The following is a 17874-nucleotide window of genomic DNA, read 5'->3' as shown; positions in this document are numbered from 1 at the left end:
AAGATTCAATAACCATTTCACGTGGGGTTTCACTTTCAGGAATTTGCAGTTTAGAACAAAATATTTCAAAATGTAAATCAATGAGTTGATCATAAAATCTACTTTTTTATCACTTGAGACCATTTTGATTTTCATGGCATTCTAATTTAAATGGTCTAATATTTGATCTGTCAGCCAAGTATGAAAAGAAGAGCAGAATAATATAAAATGAATACATTCAAAAAACATATTTTACAGTTTCAACCACATTTTCACAGAAAAGACAGGAATTCTTATCAAATTTAAAACCGATATACTGTATAAGACAATGTTTTTTTCAGTATTTTAAATGTCACTTCTTTAAAAAAAATGTTATTCATAAACAACACATACGACGAAAGTGTGAATGCCAAAGGGAAAGAGAGATAGAGATGGAGAACAGCGTATTGAAGACCTTATATACAGGCTTAGTACAGAATCATCACATAACATAATAATAAAATAAATGATAATAATGATGATGAGCTACAAAGTTGGACTTTTATCCCAATTATGTATGTTGAAATTGTGTTTTTTTTTAACGAGACTACCATATTGTACTAATTTATCCAAAGAGTGGTAAAAATTACCGGTAGGTTTGGAGTTTGACTATTTCCTTACATATATATAAAATTTCCCCCAAAAACATATCAGATATGTGATAGAAATGATATTCTAGTCCATGTTGTCATTATAACAACCAAAATTTATGTCTTATTATGAAAATCAGATTGTTTTTTGAGTTTAACAACTAATATAATACAAGTCCAAAATATATTCCTAAATAATTCACTAACAAGGGGATTTTTTTTCCTCTTGTGATCAACAAAATGTAACTGGTCCATCCAGAGCAAATCTTACCAAAATGTTTTAATAGGAAATATGCACTGTGGTATTTCAAATAAAACACAATTTTCTTTGATATTTTAACATTAACTGTTTCTAATGATCCAGATTTTTATCCCAATTTATATGCACGACCTGTCACTTCTTTTGCTGCTATTTCATCTCCGACCATACGATAAGGAGGAAGACCCTTTCTTTGACGTCATCACGGTGCGACGCACATGTCGGTGTGAAAGTGCAAGCTGCCATTTTTTCGATGAGCATTTTTTTCATTAGTTCAGGCTTCCAAAGCTGAAGTGCAACTTATTACCTCAAATTAACGTGCAGTTTTCTTTTATACGCCGCAACGAGAAGTGAATTAGTTTACCTGTGAGGTTTTACAAGTCTAGATTATTTATGTTTTAGTTTTCCGCGCGGAGGCTGCTTAGCTCGGCTGGCTAGCGTTAGCAAGCACTGTAAACAAACAACAATCGGCTCTCTGGAGATCTACTCGGAAGTTTCGTTACGGGGGTTCTTACCAGGAGGGAGTTTCATGCTGCATATGTCTAAGTCAATCAAGACAACTTCAGTTTGATGAGCGAGCGAATTTCTTCGGAGCAGCGCGGAGCTCCGTAGCTTTTTTGGAGCGGGTCGAGGCCAGTTCAGTTGCAGAGGGAGCAGGGACACTCGTCGGCATGTCGTCCTTCTCCGAGTCGGCATTGGAGAAGAAACTGTCGGAGCTGAGCAGCTCGCAGCAGAGCGTCCAGACGCTGTCCCTTTGGATCATCCACCACCGCAAACACTCGGGTCTCATCGTCAAAGTGTGGCACCGAGAACTGAAGAAAGGTAAGAGCTGACCTCTGCAGCGCGCGCGCTCCGTCTCACCCAGCTTTAGAGATTTCTGTAGGTTAGCAATGTTTACAAAGTTGGGTTAGGAAGTTTTATTCTGAAAGGAATACAGAATGCTTAAGGAGCTTTATGCACTAAACCAATTAAACTCACCCATGCTTCTTACTTTGAATATAAAGAAATATACTTTATTAAAAAAATACAAATACATTTCCCCCAGTTTGCATAAAAGTATACATTATGTTTTGGATAGTAATAACGTAGTAATATGTTGTTATAGTGTTTGATATAAAAAACAATAGGTCACATTTCATTCAAGAACCCTCATTCAAAGGACTTTTCAGCCTTTTCACTTTCATTAAAAAGGATCTCTGGATGTATTGCGCTTAATGTGTACAGCTTTCATGTGATGCCCATAAATGAACCCTTCCTTAGACTTGTCTTTGTTTTAAAGACACAATTCGCTGACATTTGTGTTTTTGGTGTTTTTAACATGCCTTTGTTGCATTTTTTCTTACGATGGAGGACAAATATTATGAAAAGTAAGCATAAAATTGCATTTCTGAGTATGTCTTTATTAAAATTATTGTGAATTGGGAGCAGATGACAAAATACAGTCTGAAAAAGAGCTTATTTATTATGCAGAAAATTTGTTGCTCCGCCCCACTCTGATGCATCCATTTGTAGATGAGTAAATCCATGTCCGTCTTCGTCATTCAGACTGGCATCTGGCTGAAAACTGCACAGCTGGATAGCTCTGATATTGCTTACAGTTTTTATTACACCGGAAATGCTATTTTGTTGTGTGAGGGGCTGTAAGCTAGTTGGAGAGCGTGTAAAAAGATGGATGGTGGGGATGCCCAGTGTTTTGTGAATTATATTTGTGCCAATAGCTTGACAGCTGAATATCTAAAGGAATGCATTTCTTTACTTTTTTGTTCATTGTGACTGATCTTTCAGAAGCTACTGTCTAACAATTAACTGGTTGACTGATCAGTACTGTACCATCAAAACAATCACTGGAAAAATGAAATATACCTTTGCAAATATGTTGTTTCTCTTTATTTCAGCTAAAAGCAGCCGGAAGCTGACTTTCCTTTATCTGGCAAATGATGTTATTCAGAACAGCAAGAAAAAAGGACCAGAATTCACCAAAGACTTTGAGTCTGTACTTGTGGATGCTTGCTCCCATGTTGCCAGGTCTGTTTTCCCCTTTAATGTTTCAAAAATAGCTTTTAGACCCATTTATTAGTGAGTTTTCTGCTGCTGTTACTGATTCGAACCTCTTTTTCTGGCAGCATCTTTCAAAGTAATAGAATAAAAAGCAGTAATATGAATATAGATCTATTAATAAATAGGCTTTTAATAGATTCTTTGACTTTCATTGACATGATTTGTTGACTCTCCACAGAGAGGCAGAAGACAGCTGCAAAAAACCCATGGAGAGACTTCTAAACATCTGGAAGGAGAGGAGCCTTTATAGAAGTGATTTCATCCAGCAGCTCAAGCTTGCCATAGAGGACTCGAACAGCCCCAGGCCCTCAGGTTAGACAGCAAATCACTTTTACTCATGAGATCTTCAAAGAGACTCCAAAATATTCAGCTTTAAAGACGAGAGGAAAAATTAGTTTCTAGATATATATAAGCTTATGTTTAATTGCTATAAACTATTTAGTTTTTTAATTTATTATTTGTATATATGCATAACTTGTTGCAATCATCCACTTTTCAATGGCGCACATTTGAGATGATTTGTAACAATTTGTTTCACTATATATGCAAATAAAAGTGAATCTGCTTTCTAACAATAATTTGATGCATTCATATTTATGATGTTTAATATTGTGTTACACTATATTGTAGATAATCCTCCACTTATGAAGGTTGTAACAGTGTTTTCTTTCATACAAAGTGCATTTGTGTTTAACGTTGCGAATCTGCACAATACTTGCATTTTTATAATGATATTAAATGTCTTAGCTTCATGTTAAATTAAATGGACACTTTAAATAGAGTTTTTTTTTTAGCCAGTCTTGTGTTGTTCTCATAAGATGTTAATATTTGCTGTGGTCTGATGCTACAGAGGATAAGAAAGCTGTGAAACGAAGCTACCAGAAGATCCAGGAAGACGATGAAGACGATGATGACGACTACAGAAGTCACATCTCACCTCGAAACACGGAGGCCTCTGCCACCCAGCTGGTTAGAATGACTGCTTTCCTCCTACATATATGTAAAGTTTAATGCAAAGTTAAACCAAAGCTACACTTTTTTATTTTGCCTTTGTTTTTCTAGGTTTAAAATATGATAATATGACCATTTATTGAAATTTTAACCATTGGGTCTGACTGTGTTATAAGTTAAAGCAGGGGGTGTTTTCAACTAACAAACATAAACTGAAAAAAATGTTTGCTTCCAAAAACTTCAAATCTGTGGCTACAAGTCATTGGAAAGCTTGATTAAATAATCAAACTGACGTAATAATTAATTTTAGGCATCTTATATAGAAACAACACACAAAAGCATTTTCTGTTTGTGACATTTTGGAAGGGATTTACGGCTTTAATCTTTTCTTCATATTTTGTGAATTCTTAAGTTTCCAGTTGAAATGTTCACCTGTGTTTTTCTAAAACCTTTTGGGCTGCAGCATGCATCATTTGTCTGCAAATGTTTCTGTAACGGAAGCTTCGTTTTCATATATTATATGTTAGAAGTCTACGTAATAGAACAGCGTTAAACAAAAACTGACCTTTTTTTCTTTTCCTTCATAACTTTTTAAACATTTCATGTTGATATTTAAAAAATGTCATCAATTTATTCGTCTCAGTGACTTACCTGTCTCGTTTTTCCAGACGGAGGAGCTGGTGAAGGCCCTGCAGGACTTGGAGAACGCTGCTTCAGGTGATGCAGCCGTTCGTCAGAAGATCGCCTCGCTGCCGCAGGAGGTCCAAGACGTTTCTCTGCTGGAGAAGATTACAGGTAAGTGGACATCATTTCAGAAACAGACCAGACTGGTATTCATTCAGCTTAATTCAGTTTAATGCTGGTTCACAACCAAAGTTAATAACAGTGTTTATAAGATATATAAATAACACACACAGTTACATTTTGAAATTGAATAAATACAGACCCTTTACAAAAAATTAGAATATCATGGAAAAATGTATTTATTTCCATAATTCCATTCAAAACATTTAATTTTTATAGAGTTTAGATTCGTGGCTCACTGTTTTATTGATTTCAAGTATTTATTTGGGTTTTTTTTACATATAAATTGGGAATCCAAATCATAGAACCAACAGAAACAGGATTTCAGAAAATTAAAATATTTTGGAGAAATCTGCCCAAGTTTTGCAGTGTGTCATGGTTTAGGCTGCAGTGTTCAGCGCTGACCTTAGAATCCAAAATCACTGCAGCAGTCTACCAGAAAGTTCTGAACACTTCATGATTCTGCTGAGGATCTGGATGGAAATGCAGATTTAATCTTTCAGCAGGACCTGGGCCCTGTTCATAGTATTGAAGCTTTAAAGATGGTTATATCATTTGAAATTTTTTATTGATTTGATGTGACAATTATCTCTGTCTTTATCTTTTTGGAAAAACAGATGTAAAATGTTGTTTTCTCCACAGTATTATTTTCTGAAATCCTGTTTTCTTGGGTTTTATGAGCTGGAACCCCAATTTATGTAAAAATAAATACTTGAAACCAACAAATCAATGAAACCGTGAATCTATATTCTATGAAAGTTCATTTTTTTAATGGAATTATTCAAATGAATACACTTTTTCATGATATTCTAATTTTTTAGATGTATATACTCTAAATGTCAAATTTTTAGAAGATCAGATTTATTATTATATAATTTTAAATAAATCCTTGCTAATAACTACTCCACAAAACTACAGATGTATTGATTTGAATACTTCACGTTGAGACTTGTAGTCATCAGCCTTTTCAGGATCGTTTGATTTTTTTCTGCCCTCGGTTTCATCCAGACAAGGAAGCAGCAGACAAACTGTCCAAGACGGTGGATGAGGCCTGTCTGCTGCTGGCTGAGTACAACGGTAGGCTGGCTGCGGAGCTGGAGGACCGCCGGCAGCTGGCAAGAATGCTGACGGAATATATCGGCAGCCAGAAGGAGGCGCTCATGGAGAGAGAGAAGAAACTAGAGGTAAAACACAGCAATCTAAGAAAGAGACTTTTTTTTAATTTAAAAGGTAGAATTGGTTTTTGGTTTTGGCCAATATTCTTTAAGTTTTCCTACAGAAATGTAAACTGTTATGTATATGGTTCCTGCATTTGATAAAAAAATGCTTTATGATGAATGAGAATCTCCACTAATCATTTTAGATCTTAGAACAGAACATTAATACATGTAACATCTTCTTTGCAGGAATATAAGCAGAAACTAGCGCGGGTGACTCAAGTGAGAAAAGAGCTGAAATCTCACATCCAGAGTCTCCCCGACCTGTCCCTTCTACCCAACGTGACCGGGGGTCTAGCTCCGCTCCCCTCAGCTGGAGACCTCTTCTCCACCGACTGAGGGAGGGGGCCCGTGTCCCATTAAACCCCCAGTGTGGCCCTACCCAAGTCAGAACCTCGTTTGACCCTCAGCTGTGTGTCCAGCCCAAAAGGGACGCGTGGGAAGAAGCTCAGCAGAAGAACAGCCAGCTCCCCCTAGTGTCTAGAACCTGCAGATTGAGGAGGAAGGGGCGTTTTTATAATAGGTTTTGGTTTAAAAAATGCTCTGACAAAGAGAAATGAGACTCTTTACATCTGGATTGATTAAAAAGGATTCTAACCCACCAGCCTGGAAGATTGTTTCCTGATTGATTTTATTTCTTTTAAATGCCGGCCATAGTTTTTGAGAAAAAAAAAACAAAGATGGGCCTTTTTGTTTTTTTTGAATGACTTTTAGTTCTGGCTTCATCACAAAGAGTTAGTTTTGTTCATGTCTGTTATTTGGTAGCCTTTCAACACTGTCAGAATGGGCCTTTTTTTCTTTTCAGCTGGAGAAAATGTCAACCAGGTTCAAGTTTTTTTGCTTTTAGGTTGTTTTAAGAGCTGTTACTCAAAACAATCAGTCACCGAAACACCGGAAGAAACCAAATTTATGGATGTTTTAAAGTCAACTGCTGTTTTTGTGCTCACTTGCAAAAAAAAGAAAAAGTACTTTTTAAGATACGGATAAGTGCGCGGTTAACTTTTTCGCCTTCTGAGGAGAAGCTTGAAACATGGAGATGATGTTCTTTGCTAGGACTTAGTTTGTTCAGAACAGCATTGAAATGGTGTGTGGTTTTATGAAACTGAAACTCAAGAATAAAATACCTTTGAAAATGACAATTATGATGTAAAACTCGAGGTCAATATTCTTTGGGAGGAAAACATGAAGCACAAAAAAATCTGAATCGACTTGTTTTTTTTAAAGAGTTATTACAGCAAATGTTATTAACAAAGACAGAGTGTTTGGCTGGAATGTCATTTTTTTCTACAATGAATTGAAAAGTTTTTCATTTGCATTCAAAGCCATGAAAATTGTGGGTAACCATTTTATTTGAATGGATGATTCTTGAATCTCAGGTTTCCATGTTTGAGGAAGTAATGCAATTAAAGGTTTAACAGCTGTATTTTTGCAGTGTTTTATTTTCTTTTCTGTAAAATTTCTTGAATTTACTGAAAGCATCAAACCTAAAGTTCCACGTCTTCTTTAAATACTTTTTCCTCATTTATGATCTATTAAAGTAAAATTATTACTTTTTTATTTAGAAAAGAACAATTCTCTGACTTTATCATAAGTCCCTCTTAAAATTCTACTCAGTTAAAGATTTTTCATAAGTAAGTGAAAACTTGAAAGTCTTTTTTTAAATAAAACAACATAATAGATACTTTTAAATCTTAAATTAATGATGCAAATCCTGTTTAGGAAATGTTGAAACTTACCATCTCATTGCAGACCCACAGCAGGATAACATGAAAACCTATTTAGTACCCGAGTAAACGTTGATTATGTGGTCTATTCTAACAATATAGAATCACACCTCAACCCTTGTGCTGTGCAGTTAATGTATACTTCACCATGTGATGTAAATTACTTTCAAAGAGTAATTGATTACTGGATAAATTGTTTTTAAATTGGAGACTGAGCAATGTAATTTAATTGTAATTTAAATGAAATTTTACTTTTTTTCTACTTGCATACAGATTCTAAAGGGAACTTAACTTGTTTTTTTTAACTTGTTAAATCAGTCACCTATGGTTCCACTGAACCAAAATGTGAGTAATGAAGTAACAAGGGTTTATTTAGTCCAGAAATTGTCATTTAATACAAAATATAAAATATTATGTAATTAAATACCACTTAATTGTTCTTTCTGTTCTTGTTAAAGTCTGTGCACATTTTTCATGGCTGTAGTTTGCTGTTGCTCACTTTTTTCTTTTTCTTGCACATATTTGGACATTCTCTGCTTCATTTTACATCTCCTTCTGGTTACAACAACAAAATTATTTAATTTGCATCCAAACACTGGATGATGACAAATTGAACAAAACTTTTTTTGTTTGTAGTGTGGAAGTAATTTTTCACCCAAAAATTGTGTAAGAAAATCAATTTTTTTCCACAAAAAAGTGATGTTTTTAGAGACATTAAAAAAGTTGCTTGCATTTATTTTAAAACCCAAGAAAGTAATCTAATGTTCTTCTGTTGTTTTAACCCTGATCCTTTCAAATTTGCAAGAAACGACCCCTCAACATTTGAGGATTCTCTTGAAGTAGTTGCGCCTAAAGTGACTCTTGAAAGAAATCCTTGAGGCAACGGCTTTGTAAAATTCTATTAAAAACATTCTTTAAATCCATTCAAAGGCATTTGAACAATGTAAAGTTTTCAACAGACGCTGAAATTGATTGAATCAACTGACAGTATTGGTGACGAGAGCTTGACCACTCATGCTGATACAGACTGGATGATAAGGATGGAGTCCATTGGCTCCTACAGGAACTGATTAGCAGACTCAATAAATTCTGCTGTTTGGAGCTCCTGTGGAACTCTTCTCAACATTCTGCTTTAGTCCGGATCTTAACTCTTCCAGCTTATAATACGACTTGGAAAATCTCAGAAACGGTAAGTTATTTATTTGCTCTCAACAAATCCACATATTCAATGACGTACATATCCATATGAGTTGTTTTGGTTCACACCAAATAATTTTTACAAAAAGCATAAAATTGTTCTCCAGACACATGACTGTCACTGTCTCCATTACTTTTTGTTTTAACAGTTTTAAGCATTTAAAAATCTCTTCTGTGGTTTTAGTTGTGAGATTTTTTTTCTTCTTGTTGTTTTTCAAGCTTATTCCTGAAAACATCTTGTTTCTGTTTTACAGCAACCCGTGGAGAAACTCTTTCATCAACATGCCGCAACGAAAATGCTCTGTTGAGATAAGCAACAACTCTAACAACTACACTTTATCCCAACCAAGGTGAATACGGTTGACTTTTTGTTAGTTTTTCGTTTTAGGACAGTCACGTCTTCAGCTGTAGTTGTAGATTGCAGTTTGCACATTTGTTGCAACAACTAAACACCAAAAAGCCCTACCTCAGCTCTTCACCTGAATAGAGTGTGTTCTACTGATGATAACCTGCACTGATCGTCTCCTCACTCCCTGATCCCTCACATCTTCATTTCCAGGCTGTTCCTGGAGAGCGGCCACTGTGAGATCCCTCTGCCCCCCATGATCGGGCCCTGCTCTGCTGTCAGGACCCTTTTCAACAAGACAACAGGAACCGCGACAGGAGCCGTTGGTGTCTTCACCTACGACCTTTTCAATGCCGACTTGAACGACTACAACCATGTCATGGCGGTAATGTTCTCCGTGCCCTACGATCGAAACCTTTTCTGCAACTGGTTTGCTGTGGGATTTTTTGGAAAGCAGAAGAAGTGCGACCACCGTCTTTTTAACAGTATGTACAATGGAAGTGAGACTCATTTTGTCAGAGGAAAGGCTGATGGTTCGTGTATTTCTTATGAAAGTGACTTCGTTGTTGTCAGTGCCTCCATGACCGACTCCGTTGAAGCCGTCCTGAGAGTGGACATCAGTGATACTGGCATTTATTAAGTCTAAACGCATAACATCGCTTGACATTGTCAGCTAAATACCTGCTTAAATTATTGGGATTTAGCAATGTTTCATTATTGCAAAGGAAGTCTTTGTGCAGAACTGTTTAAGATGTCATTTTTCCAAAAATAAACAAGTGGAAAAATTAAGTTCAGTAAAATATTGGAACTGAGATAACAGATTTTGTCATAATGACCCAAATGTGATTGTGTACCTTTACAAAATGTACTCCTCCGAATCAACACATATATGTGTATATTTGTGAGCAGAAAGGACACGTGTTGTCCTCCTTATTCCATCTCCTTCTCACAAAGTGCACCTCATTTCTCAGTTGCTACATTTTATTCTGAGTAATTTGATTGAAAGTTGATGTTACAAGCATCAAATTCCTTTCAATGGTTTTTCCAAATCTACTTATGTAGACTTCATACCAAATATAATTTTATCTGAAAAAATAGAAGAGTATTTTCCTTTCAAACTGTTTCTTGGTGCTGTCAGACCACAATTTCATTCTTACCCACAAACTTTTCAATGTGCAACATTATTATTTTGCCTAATTTTATTGGCACTAATTATATATTCTCATGCACATAGCTCACATTAGTGTAAACCAAAACAAAAATATGTATTTTATATTCTATTTTCATAGTTTTATGATACTGATTAAACTTCTATTCACTTTCATTTTTGCAGAATACAACAGTTAATGTGCAATTTTTTAACCTATCATAATTAATGCTGTTCTGACGACCAGCACTGATGTTTTCTGAATAGTTGAGATTTCAACTGCAATTATCAGTGCATGGAACTTCATTTATGTTGCATCTCCGGCTTATTACATAACATTCACTGCACGTCCAAGCTTGGAGTTCAAACAGTCATATAGCCAAAGTTAGCCACCTATTATTTCCAAAAATTACTCTTTTATTCAAGCCACAGCAGCAAAAGCTGACGTGTTCATTCCTTCACCACAACATTAATGAAACTCTTAATGTTCTTGAGCTTGTCACTGTCAAAGTTCACCAGGAGCACGGTGGAACCAGCAACCGAAGGTTTCAGCTCAACACGAGCCGTGGCTTCTTGTTTGGAGCCCACAGTCCCAACTCTGTAAAAAACAGTCAACAATGAGCAACGTGTTCTGCTAAAAGGGATACAAAATCAATATTTAGTCCTGAGCTGACTGTGTACAACCTAACAATTCATCAGAAGTTATCACCACACAGATTCTGCTGATAAAGTTAAATTGGAATGAATTAAAAAACTGTTTTTTAAAAGAAGCAAAGGAAAAAAAAACTGCCTATAAGTGGTGGCCCAACTACAGCCTGTGGGGCATATGTTATTTAATCTGGCTCACCAAACTGGAATAAATTATATTGATATCCTGAATAGTTTTATTTTCCCTGCAATTCTGGTGTCTTCCCATTGATGGTGTACGGAAACAACACGGTCTCGGTGCAGAAAGTTATTTAGCATTTATGTGGTTTTGGGAGATTTGTTGTTTTTCTGTATTTTCTGGGTTGGACAGGCATTTTTCCGATCATTCCAACACCACTTGAACGCAGCATATGATGTGGGACATCAGCCCATTGGTGCAATGTTCTTTTAAAAATGTATAGTAATTTTCATTCTAATTAAACCATGTTTTTGTCCAGATTCCATGTTTTTTTCTTCTCTTATAATTTGGGTTACCAAAATACTCCACGTATCTACTGTTGGTTTGGCCAATCTGTCAAATTTTAGAACCCTTTGTGGCCCATGAGTCAAAAAGTTTGCCCACCAGGATAGTAACAAGTGTTCCATACTTTGCTGTTTGGGGTTTGTCTCCGGTGAGGCCGATGCCCTCGAGGGTGAAGCTGCAGTCCTGCAGAGGTTCTGGCAGAGGGTTCAACAGGATCAGCTCTGCCATCACAGGCTGGTTCACTGTGGCTTCACCCACCAGCTGCAGGGAGAAGTTCACGTTTTATGATTCATTCTAAAGCTGAAAATGCCTATACTATCTTTTATATCTATTTTGTTTTAATATGATAAACTTTAAACAAGCAGGAAAACTATTGAGTGGAAGTGTCCCAAAGGAATAAAAGATATCAGTAGAATAAAATACAATTATTTTTTGTTTTTGTCTGTTCTCATAGGAATAATGACTAATTTTTCAATATATTCTCCATCCAAACATATTTCAATTTCAGTATTTTTTTTGCAATAGAATAAAATGATTTGCTCAGATGTTGTAAATGTCATTTTAATTCTCACTTTGATGTGAATGTCCGGTTCATCCAGCACAATGGTCTTCTCAGCCTTTCGATAATCCATGGTTTCCTTGTCGACTGTCAGAGCTGACAGTTGGATCAGTCTGTCGGAGGTGATCGCTGATCTGTAGATGTTATAATCCAGTTTGAGGTAAAGACGCTTCTCTGAAAACACACAAAAACTTTCACTTTTATATGTAGAATTAATCCAAGATTAAACCTACTTTGAATTCTTCTCTAGGGATTTTTTAAAATGTTTTTAATCTACCTTCTCCAGAAGGCACCTCCACTTTATCAGATGAAAACCCACAGCTGTCTCCTAATTTCCCGTTGTAGCCGACAGCTCTGGCAAAGAAGAGGAATGTGCAGGTCCTCGCCGCCATGCAGTTGTTTTTGAGGATGGCGTACACCTCAAAGCTGGAGCCCACAAGCATGTTGTCAGCCAACTTTATCTAAAAGCAGAATCAAAAGCTTTTATTTGCTTTAGAGGTAAAAAAGTCACATAAAATCATCTGAAGGAAATCAGGGTTAATGTTATCAGGCTACTCTTTAGACTTGATGGATGACTCGATCTTCAGGTGCTGCTCCGCTTTTAATCAAAGTTCTGTCTTTCGGGAAAATAATTTAGGCTCCGTCATTGGTGTTTCCTGTAAAGGTCAGTGTACTATATCTGCACACAAATATCTTCACTTTTGTTCATAAATGTAAAGACTAGGACAAAAAAAATCAGTGTTAAACCTTGAGATGAAGCCCTGGCTCTTCTCCTCTCTTCTGTAGCTTGTTGTGATGTTGGGCCCTCTCGTAAACCCGCCTCTCTTCTTCTGAACCTTAACGCAAACAAGTCAGTGTTCAACATCTGCACACTATGCAAGGAAAACTGAGGTTTTATTCATTTCAAAAAGTGTTCCCTAAGAGTCACAGTTTGGCTTTTGTTCATTTTTTATTTTTTTTATTTGTTTATAAGCTAGCTCTAATACTCTGTCATAGTCCTTCTCTTGATCCATTTTTTTTTATTTGAATTTTCTCTTTTTTCTTTTCTTTTTCTTGTCATTACTTTTTGTTTTTTTAATTGACTTTTTTTAATAATAAAAATAGGTTTCAGGAGGAGGCTATATTTAACACAGTTTACAGATTAAATTGATCCAGTGTGTGGTACCTTCTGCAAACTTGTACTGATGCGTGATGTCGTGTCTGTCGCTCGAGCCCACGGCTTTAGTGCTGATGAAACGTCCCACAGACGTTGTGGATCCACCGAACTTAACAAAGTCTCCTGTGCTCAGGCGCACCATGTCCACAACATCTGCATTGACCTCAACACAAAAAAACTATTATTTTAATTTCAACAAATTATAGTGAATATTAAGTTGTTTTTCTTCTAGAAAGACTGAAGCTGAAACTCACCTCTGCAAAGACAAAAGGTGTGTCATACTTCATCGTCATCTCTCCTTCCTTGACTGCTCTCAGTGAAGCCGGTCCACAACAAAAAACACCTGATAGCATCACACATCCAGGAGTAGATGTTTGGAGTTTGAGTATCAAGTTCTCAATCCAGCCATGAAATCATTTCTCTTTGTTCTCCATCAAATGTTGGTTATTTACCATCGCTCGTCTCCTGTGGAGTGGGATCACAAGCTTGCCACCCGTCAAACTCTTTCCCTAAGTCTGGACGGCTCATCCAGCAATCCACCCAAACATGGAAGTTCCTGGAGAAGAAACGTGTGACCACGATAACCTGTTTACTTCAGCTTGTCACAACTGAAAACAGTGAGTTTGTTAAAGGTTTATGTTGTGACACGCCTGGATGTGAACTCACCAAACTGAATCCTCTCCATAAATTCTTTCCCCATTTTCGTCATAAAGGTTCTCAATCACCAGGTTGGCGTTGGTGTCATGAGCTGATCCAAAGTTAGTGACAACTCTACATGGGATACCAAATGCACGGCACACTGAGGAAGAGAGACAAAAAGAAATCATTCTTTGAACAAAACACGTGAAGGCAGCATAAGAATGTATTAAACACCAGCCATGTTGAGAGTCCACAAGTAAAATATGGATAGTAAGACTGGATTTATTGGCAGAGCAGGAGGTTTGAGGATTTGAAGCCTAAAGTTGCAATGTTCTGAATAAAAAACTGGATATACTGACGGATTTTAAGAGAATCCACAGAGTTTTAAATGTGCTGCATACATTCAGCTCCAACCTGTGCATGCAACAGATGCAAACACCCAACACTGGCCGTAGCGGACTGGACCACTTTTTGCCCACTGCTGCAAAATCTCCCTGCTGCCCGTCCACAGTGCAGGATGAGTACCACCTGAAAACTCCTCCCATTCTCCGACCAGCACACCCCTGTCATCATTGCTGTTGATCTGTTGGGATAGCAAAGAACAGAGCATTGCATTAATCCTTCATTATGGTACTGTTCCACGTGCATAAAATCCCATTCTAATCATTTTTTGCCCTATTTTAAAAGCATTCCCAGTGGTCTTTTAATTAGAATTATGCTGTTTTTAGTCAAAATCAAAACGTGTAGTTTTCTAGGGTCTTATTAGATATTCAGCTTTGAGTTGTGGGTGTGAACATTGAAATGGAGCAAGTCTGTCTATTTACCAATTTGAAGAAAGAATGTCATCCATTATCAATAAAATACCACAAGAACCTGTTAAAAACACTAAAAACATCATTTTTATTTGCGTTAGTCTGTAAATTTGTTCAAAGGTACATGGCCTAATTCACAACTATTTTAATTTATTTTATCTGGACCTAAAATCATAAAACAATAGAACACGTGCAAAATCTGAAGGCCTCAAGGACATTAAGCTTTCTAAAGAAACTGCATTTTTTTTTTTACTTTTTTAAATTCATATATATATATTGTAACCCTCTGGTTTGTTGATATTGTTTGTTGATTTGCCGGTTGAACTGTACTTATTGTGTTTTCTGTTACCTATTGTTAAAAAAAATACTGCTTAACTGAATGTGAATCTTTGTAAATATAAAGAATGTGCCATAAGTTTACTCGGGAAACAAAAGCTGAAAGTAAGCAAGTTAGAGAAATTCAAAGTGGATATTAAATGTTTTTTTTTTTTTAAGTTGCATTTTTTATGCAACCATATGTGCACTTTACTTTGCTTCAATAAGAAATAAAATAAAAAAAAACTACTTATCGAGGTATTTAGAGCGTGGAACTATAAAATACACGAGTTGCACTGTTTATCTGGTACTTTAGCATTTTAGAACTTGTTTTTGTACAGATTCATTCCTCACTGGTTGCTTGGAGCCACATAAAAATACTTGTCTTGCCAAAGAATGCATCCACTGCAGACTTGTATGACCAGGACACAAATGTCAAAAGTGATATCAGCTTACAGAGTACCAGATGAAACATTAAAACAAACAATTAAGTCCAAATCATTAGAAGAGGGTACCTCAGCCTGTTTAACTATCTTATTTAGAATAGCTGTTGTCTTGATGTGTTCAGTTGTATTTTTACCATGGCGCTCAGCACCCTTGTGACATAGACGGGATCTCTCCTGGAGGAAATATCTTTGTCTGCATCAGACACAAATTTGGGATTGTCATCGAGGATCTTCAGACTGATGTCCAATACTCCAGGTTCAAACTGCAGACAAACACAAGGAGAAGTCGATGAGGCAGAATGCTCTACACGCTCATGATGAAAGCTGTGATTGAAAATCTATAAAACAGCACAGATGATCAATGAGACCATAGAACAAAAGAAAGGGTTATCGTGCCTGTCCAAAGTTCCAGGGTGTTCCTTTGATTCTTTTATATGTTCCTCTGAAGATCTGCCCGTGCTGTGAGAGGACGTACTCCAGCCTTTTTGACTCGGATTTCAAATAAACAGTGTCTCCTGTTTGTTACAGACAAAACACCAAAACTTTTAAACCATAGACATTTAAATAATGGATAAAACAGGATAAACATAAACCAAAGTAAGTTTTGTTTTTAAGTCTTGTTTTTGGTGTTTTTAATCATGTTTTTGTTGCATTTTCTATTAATGGAGGACATATACAAAGAAAACTAAGATTAAAACTGCATTTCTGAGTATTTTTTTTAACACAAATCATTCTGAATCAGGAGCAGAAAAAAAAATGCAGTTGGAAAAAGCTTGTTGATGTGACATACCAGCAACTCTAGCACGGACTAACAGCTCAAGGACTGGTATATTTGCATGATTTTCAGATGTCCAAGCCCGACTCTTGACTGATTTGCTGGTTCAGGTGTGTCCAGCCAACTAAAACGTGCCAGAGTAGGAGGAGTTGGCCAGGAGTTGCCCAATCCTATTGAACGGCAAACCAAAAGCTCCCTGCTGAGCTCCATTGATGCATGCAGACAAATAGATCCATGAACGTTTTTGCTTTCCTCATCCGAACTGGCATTCGACTCAAACATGTACGTCTGGATAGCTCCGATATTGCTCGCCATTTTTGTTACACCAGTAATGTTAGGTTGGGGGTGTGAGGGGCTGTAAACTAGCAGGATAGAGTGTTAACAGATGGATGTTAACACCACAGCACAACTCAGAGGTGAATTTCTAACGAGTTACCACCACTTTGTCTTGGAAAAAGATGTACTTTTTGATTTTGACTAAAAACAACAAAATCATAATAATGTTTTCACAATACATCATAAGATGATAGGAGTCGGACTTTTAAAATACACCTTTTTTAAATTTTTTTGTTGACTTACGTGTGCACCAAGCGTTGAAAAGTAGAATGAAGTTTCCTAAACTTATCTTCTGACCTGACTGGTCTACAGTGAGAGAATACACCCCTATGGGGGCGTTTGGAGAAGAGGTGATAGAAACAGTTAGTGTGTTTCCAGATGGATCCCTGGTGGCTGATGCGCTCCACTCAGTCTCCACGGTGGACTCTTGTAAATGGAAGATAACTTTTGTGTCAGATTCCTTTCTGGGTAGTGGACCTGGAAAGACAAATATTGACTGTAACTGTTATGATGAGCTTACACAAAAATATGATTAAAAGAGGGATGTACCAGTTTCAACTATAAATGTAAGGCTGCTGTCAGTCACGTTGATGTCTTTGCTGGCTGACGACAGGTGTAAGGTGATGCTGAAGGGCTGTCCCCTCCTGACGATCAAGCGTTCACCTCCAAACAGCTCCGTGTGATGGCTGCTGTTGTTGGTCTTAATATTCAGGTCGCAACGCTCAACGTTGAAAACTGCATGAAGCGAAAAGAAAAGGAATCTTTTCAGGAGAACTAAAGACTCCTTACAGTTGACTGATCATATGAAGCACGCAGCAATGCCTTCAGGGTATTTTCACTGCTAAGATCTGACAGATCTAATGTCACTCGTGTTTCCTCTCATCAGATTTCATCAGACTGTCAAACTAACACTAGTGAAAGCAGAGAGTGTGCAGAAATACTTATCTCATGATTGCAAATTGCAAAAAAAGATGAAACTTTTCTTCTTACCTTGATTCATGTCTGTGCTGAAGTTACTGTCTTTGACACTTGTGCTCTGTGACTCTTCACTCTGAGCTTACCGCCTATAAACCCAGAGGAGCAGTCAGGGATATTTGTAGCACGTGAAATCTGATCATCTGACTTAGTATGCTCATTACATCAGAAATTCTGTTTTTAGTTTCAGCCATGCTTCCCTTTTTGCATTCAAATGAAAATACTGAGATTGATTATGGGGGAACATATTAATTCAGAGGTGTCTCCACATTACTGGTGTGTTTATCTGTGGACAAAAAAAGTTATAGCTTCTTAGCAGACATGTAATAAAAAATCTAAGTTGAATTTAAGCTACTAAAGTGCTGAGTGGCAAGACAAC

At 36.7% G+C, this 17874-nt stretch overlaps 3 protein-coding genes across 3 annotated transcripts; 2 read left to right on the top strand and 1 right to left on the bottom strand.

Annotated features, from left to right (window-relative positions):
- Positions 1-1056: 1056 nt before the first annotated feature.
- Positions 1057-7320, top strand: rprd1b (regulation of nuclear pre-mRNA domain containing 1B). The gene is made up of 7 exons (XM_024293972.2): positions 1057-1689; positions 2763-2892; positions 3104-3237; positions 3776-3894; positions 4545-4671; positions 5689-5864; positions 6087-7320. The coding sequence occupies exons 1-7, from the start codon at positions 1539-1541 to the stop codon at positions 6234-6236; spliced, it is 987 nt and encodes a 328-aa protein (XP_024149740.1). The 5' UTR covers positions 1057-1538; the 3' UTR covers positions 6237-7320.
- Positions 7321-8665: 1345 nt separating this feature from the next.
- LOC112158655 (DELTA-stichotoxin-Hcr4b) lies at positions 8666-9985 on the top strand. Its single transcript, XM_024292105.2, has 3 exons — positions 8666-8810; positions 9073-9168; positions 9378-9985. Exons 2-3 carry the CDS (start codon positions 9101-9103, stop codon positions 9802-9804), a joined length of 495 nt encoding a protein of 164 aa, XP_024147873.1. The 5' UTR covers positions 8666-8810; positions 9073-9100; the 3' UTR covers positions 9805-9985.
- A 604-nt stretch (positions 9986-10589) lies between these two features.
- LOC112158654 (protein-glutamine gamma-glutamyltransferase 2) lies at positions 10590-17586 on the bottom strand. The gene is made up of 15 exons (XM_024292104.2): positions 17511-17586; positions 17070-17255; positions 16764-16997; positions 15806-15924; positions 15544-15672; positions 14251-14419; positions 13864-13996; positions 13650-13753; positions 13452-13540; positions 13207-13360; positions 12789-12877; positions 12319-12502; positions 12055-12215; positions 11607-11743; positions 10590-10909 (listed from the first exon to the last, which is right to left on the bottom strand). Exons 1-15 carry the CDS (start codon positions 17518-17520, stop codon positions 10762-10764), a joined length of 2046 nt encoding a protein of 681 aa, XP_024147872.1. The 5' UTR covers positions 17521-17586; the 3' UTR covers positions 10590-10761.
- Between the last annotated feature and the right edge of the window lie 288 nt (positions 17587-17874).

This window comes from Oryzias melastigma, linkage group LG7 (assembly GCF_002922805.2).
Source record: "Oryzias melastigma strain HK-1 linkage group LG7, ASM292280v2, whole genome shotgun sequence".
Lineage (NCBI taxonomy): Eukaryota > Metazoa > Chordata > Actinopteri > Beloniformes > Adrianichthyidae > Oryzias > Oryzias melastigma.
Note: the sequence above shows the minus strand (reverse complement) of the source record. Positions and strands in the feature narration are given on the sequence as shown.

What these genes read in the sequence shown, in the direction of transcription:
- rprd1b (XM_024293972.2), top strand. Translation starts at nt 1,539, where the DNA reads ATGTCGTCCTTCTCCGAGTCGGCATTGGAGAAGAAACTGTCGGAGCTG. An exon ending in GAACAGCCCCAGGCCCTCAG is followed by an intron (nt 3,238 to 3,775) that starts GTTAGACAGCAA and finishes CTGATGCTACAG; the next exon opens with AGGATAAGAAAGCTGTGAAA. An exon ending in AGAGAGAGAAGAAACTAGAG is followed by an intron (nt 5,865 to 6,086) that starts GTAAAACACAGC and finishes TCTTCTTTGCAG; the next exon opens with GAATATAAGCAGAAACTAGC.
- LOC112158655 (XM_024292105.2), top strand. Translation starts at nt 9,101, where the DNA reads ATGCCGCAACGAAAATGCTCTGTTGAGATAAGCAACAACTCTAACAAC. An exon ending in TACACTTTATCCCAACCAAG is followed by an intron (nt 9,169 to 9,377) that starts GTGAATACGGTT and finishes CTTCATTTCCAG; the next exon opens with GCTGTTCCTGGAGAGCGGCC.
- LOC112158654 (XM_024292104.2), bottom strand. An exon ending in TCCACAGGAGACGAGCGATG is followed by an intron (nt 13,541 to 13,649) that starts GTAAATAACCAA and finishes TGATGCTATCAG; the next exon opens with GTGTTTTTTGTTGTGGACCG. An exon ending in TCAGTACAAGTTTGCAGAAG is followed by an intron (nt 12,878 to 13,206) that starts GTACCACACACT and finishes GTTTGCGTTAAG; the next exon opens with GTTCAGAAGAAGAGAGGCGG.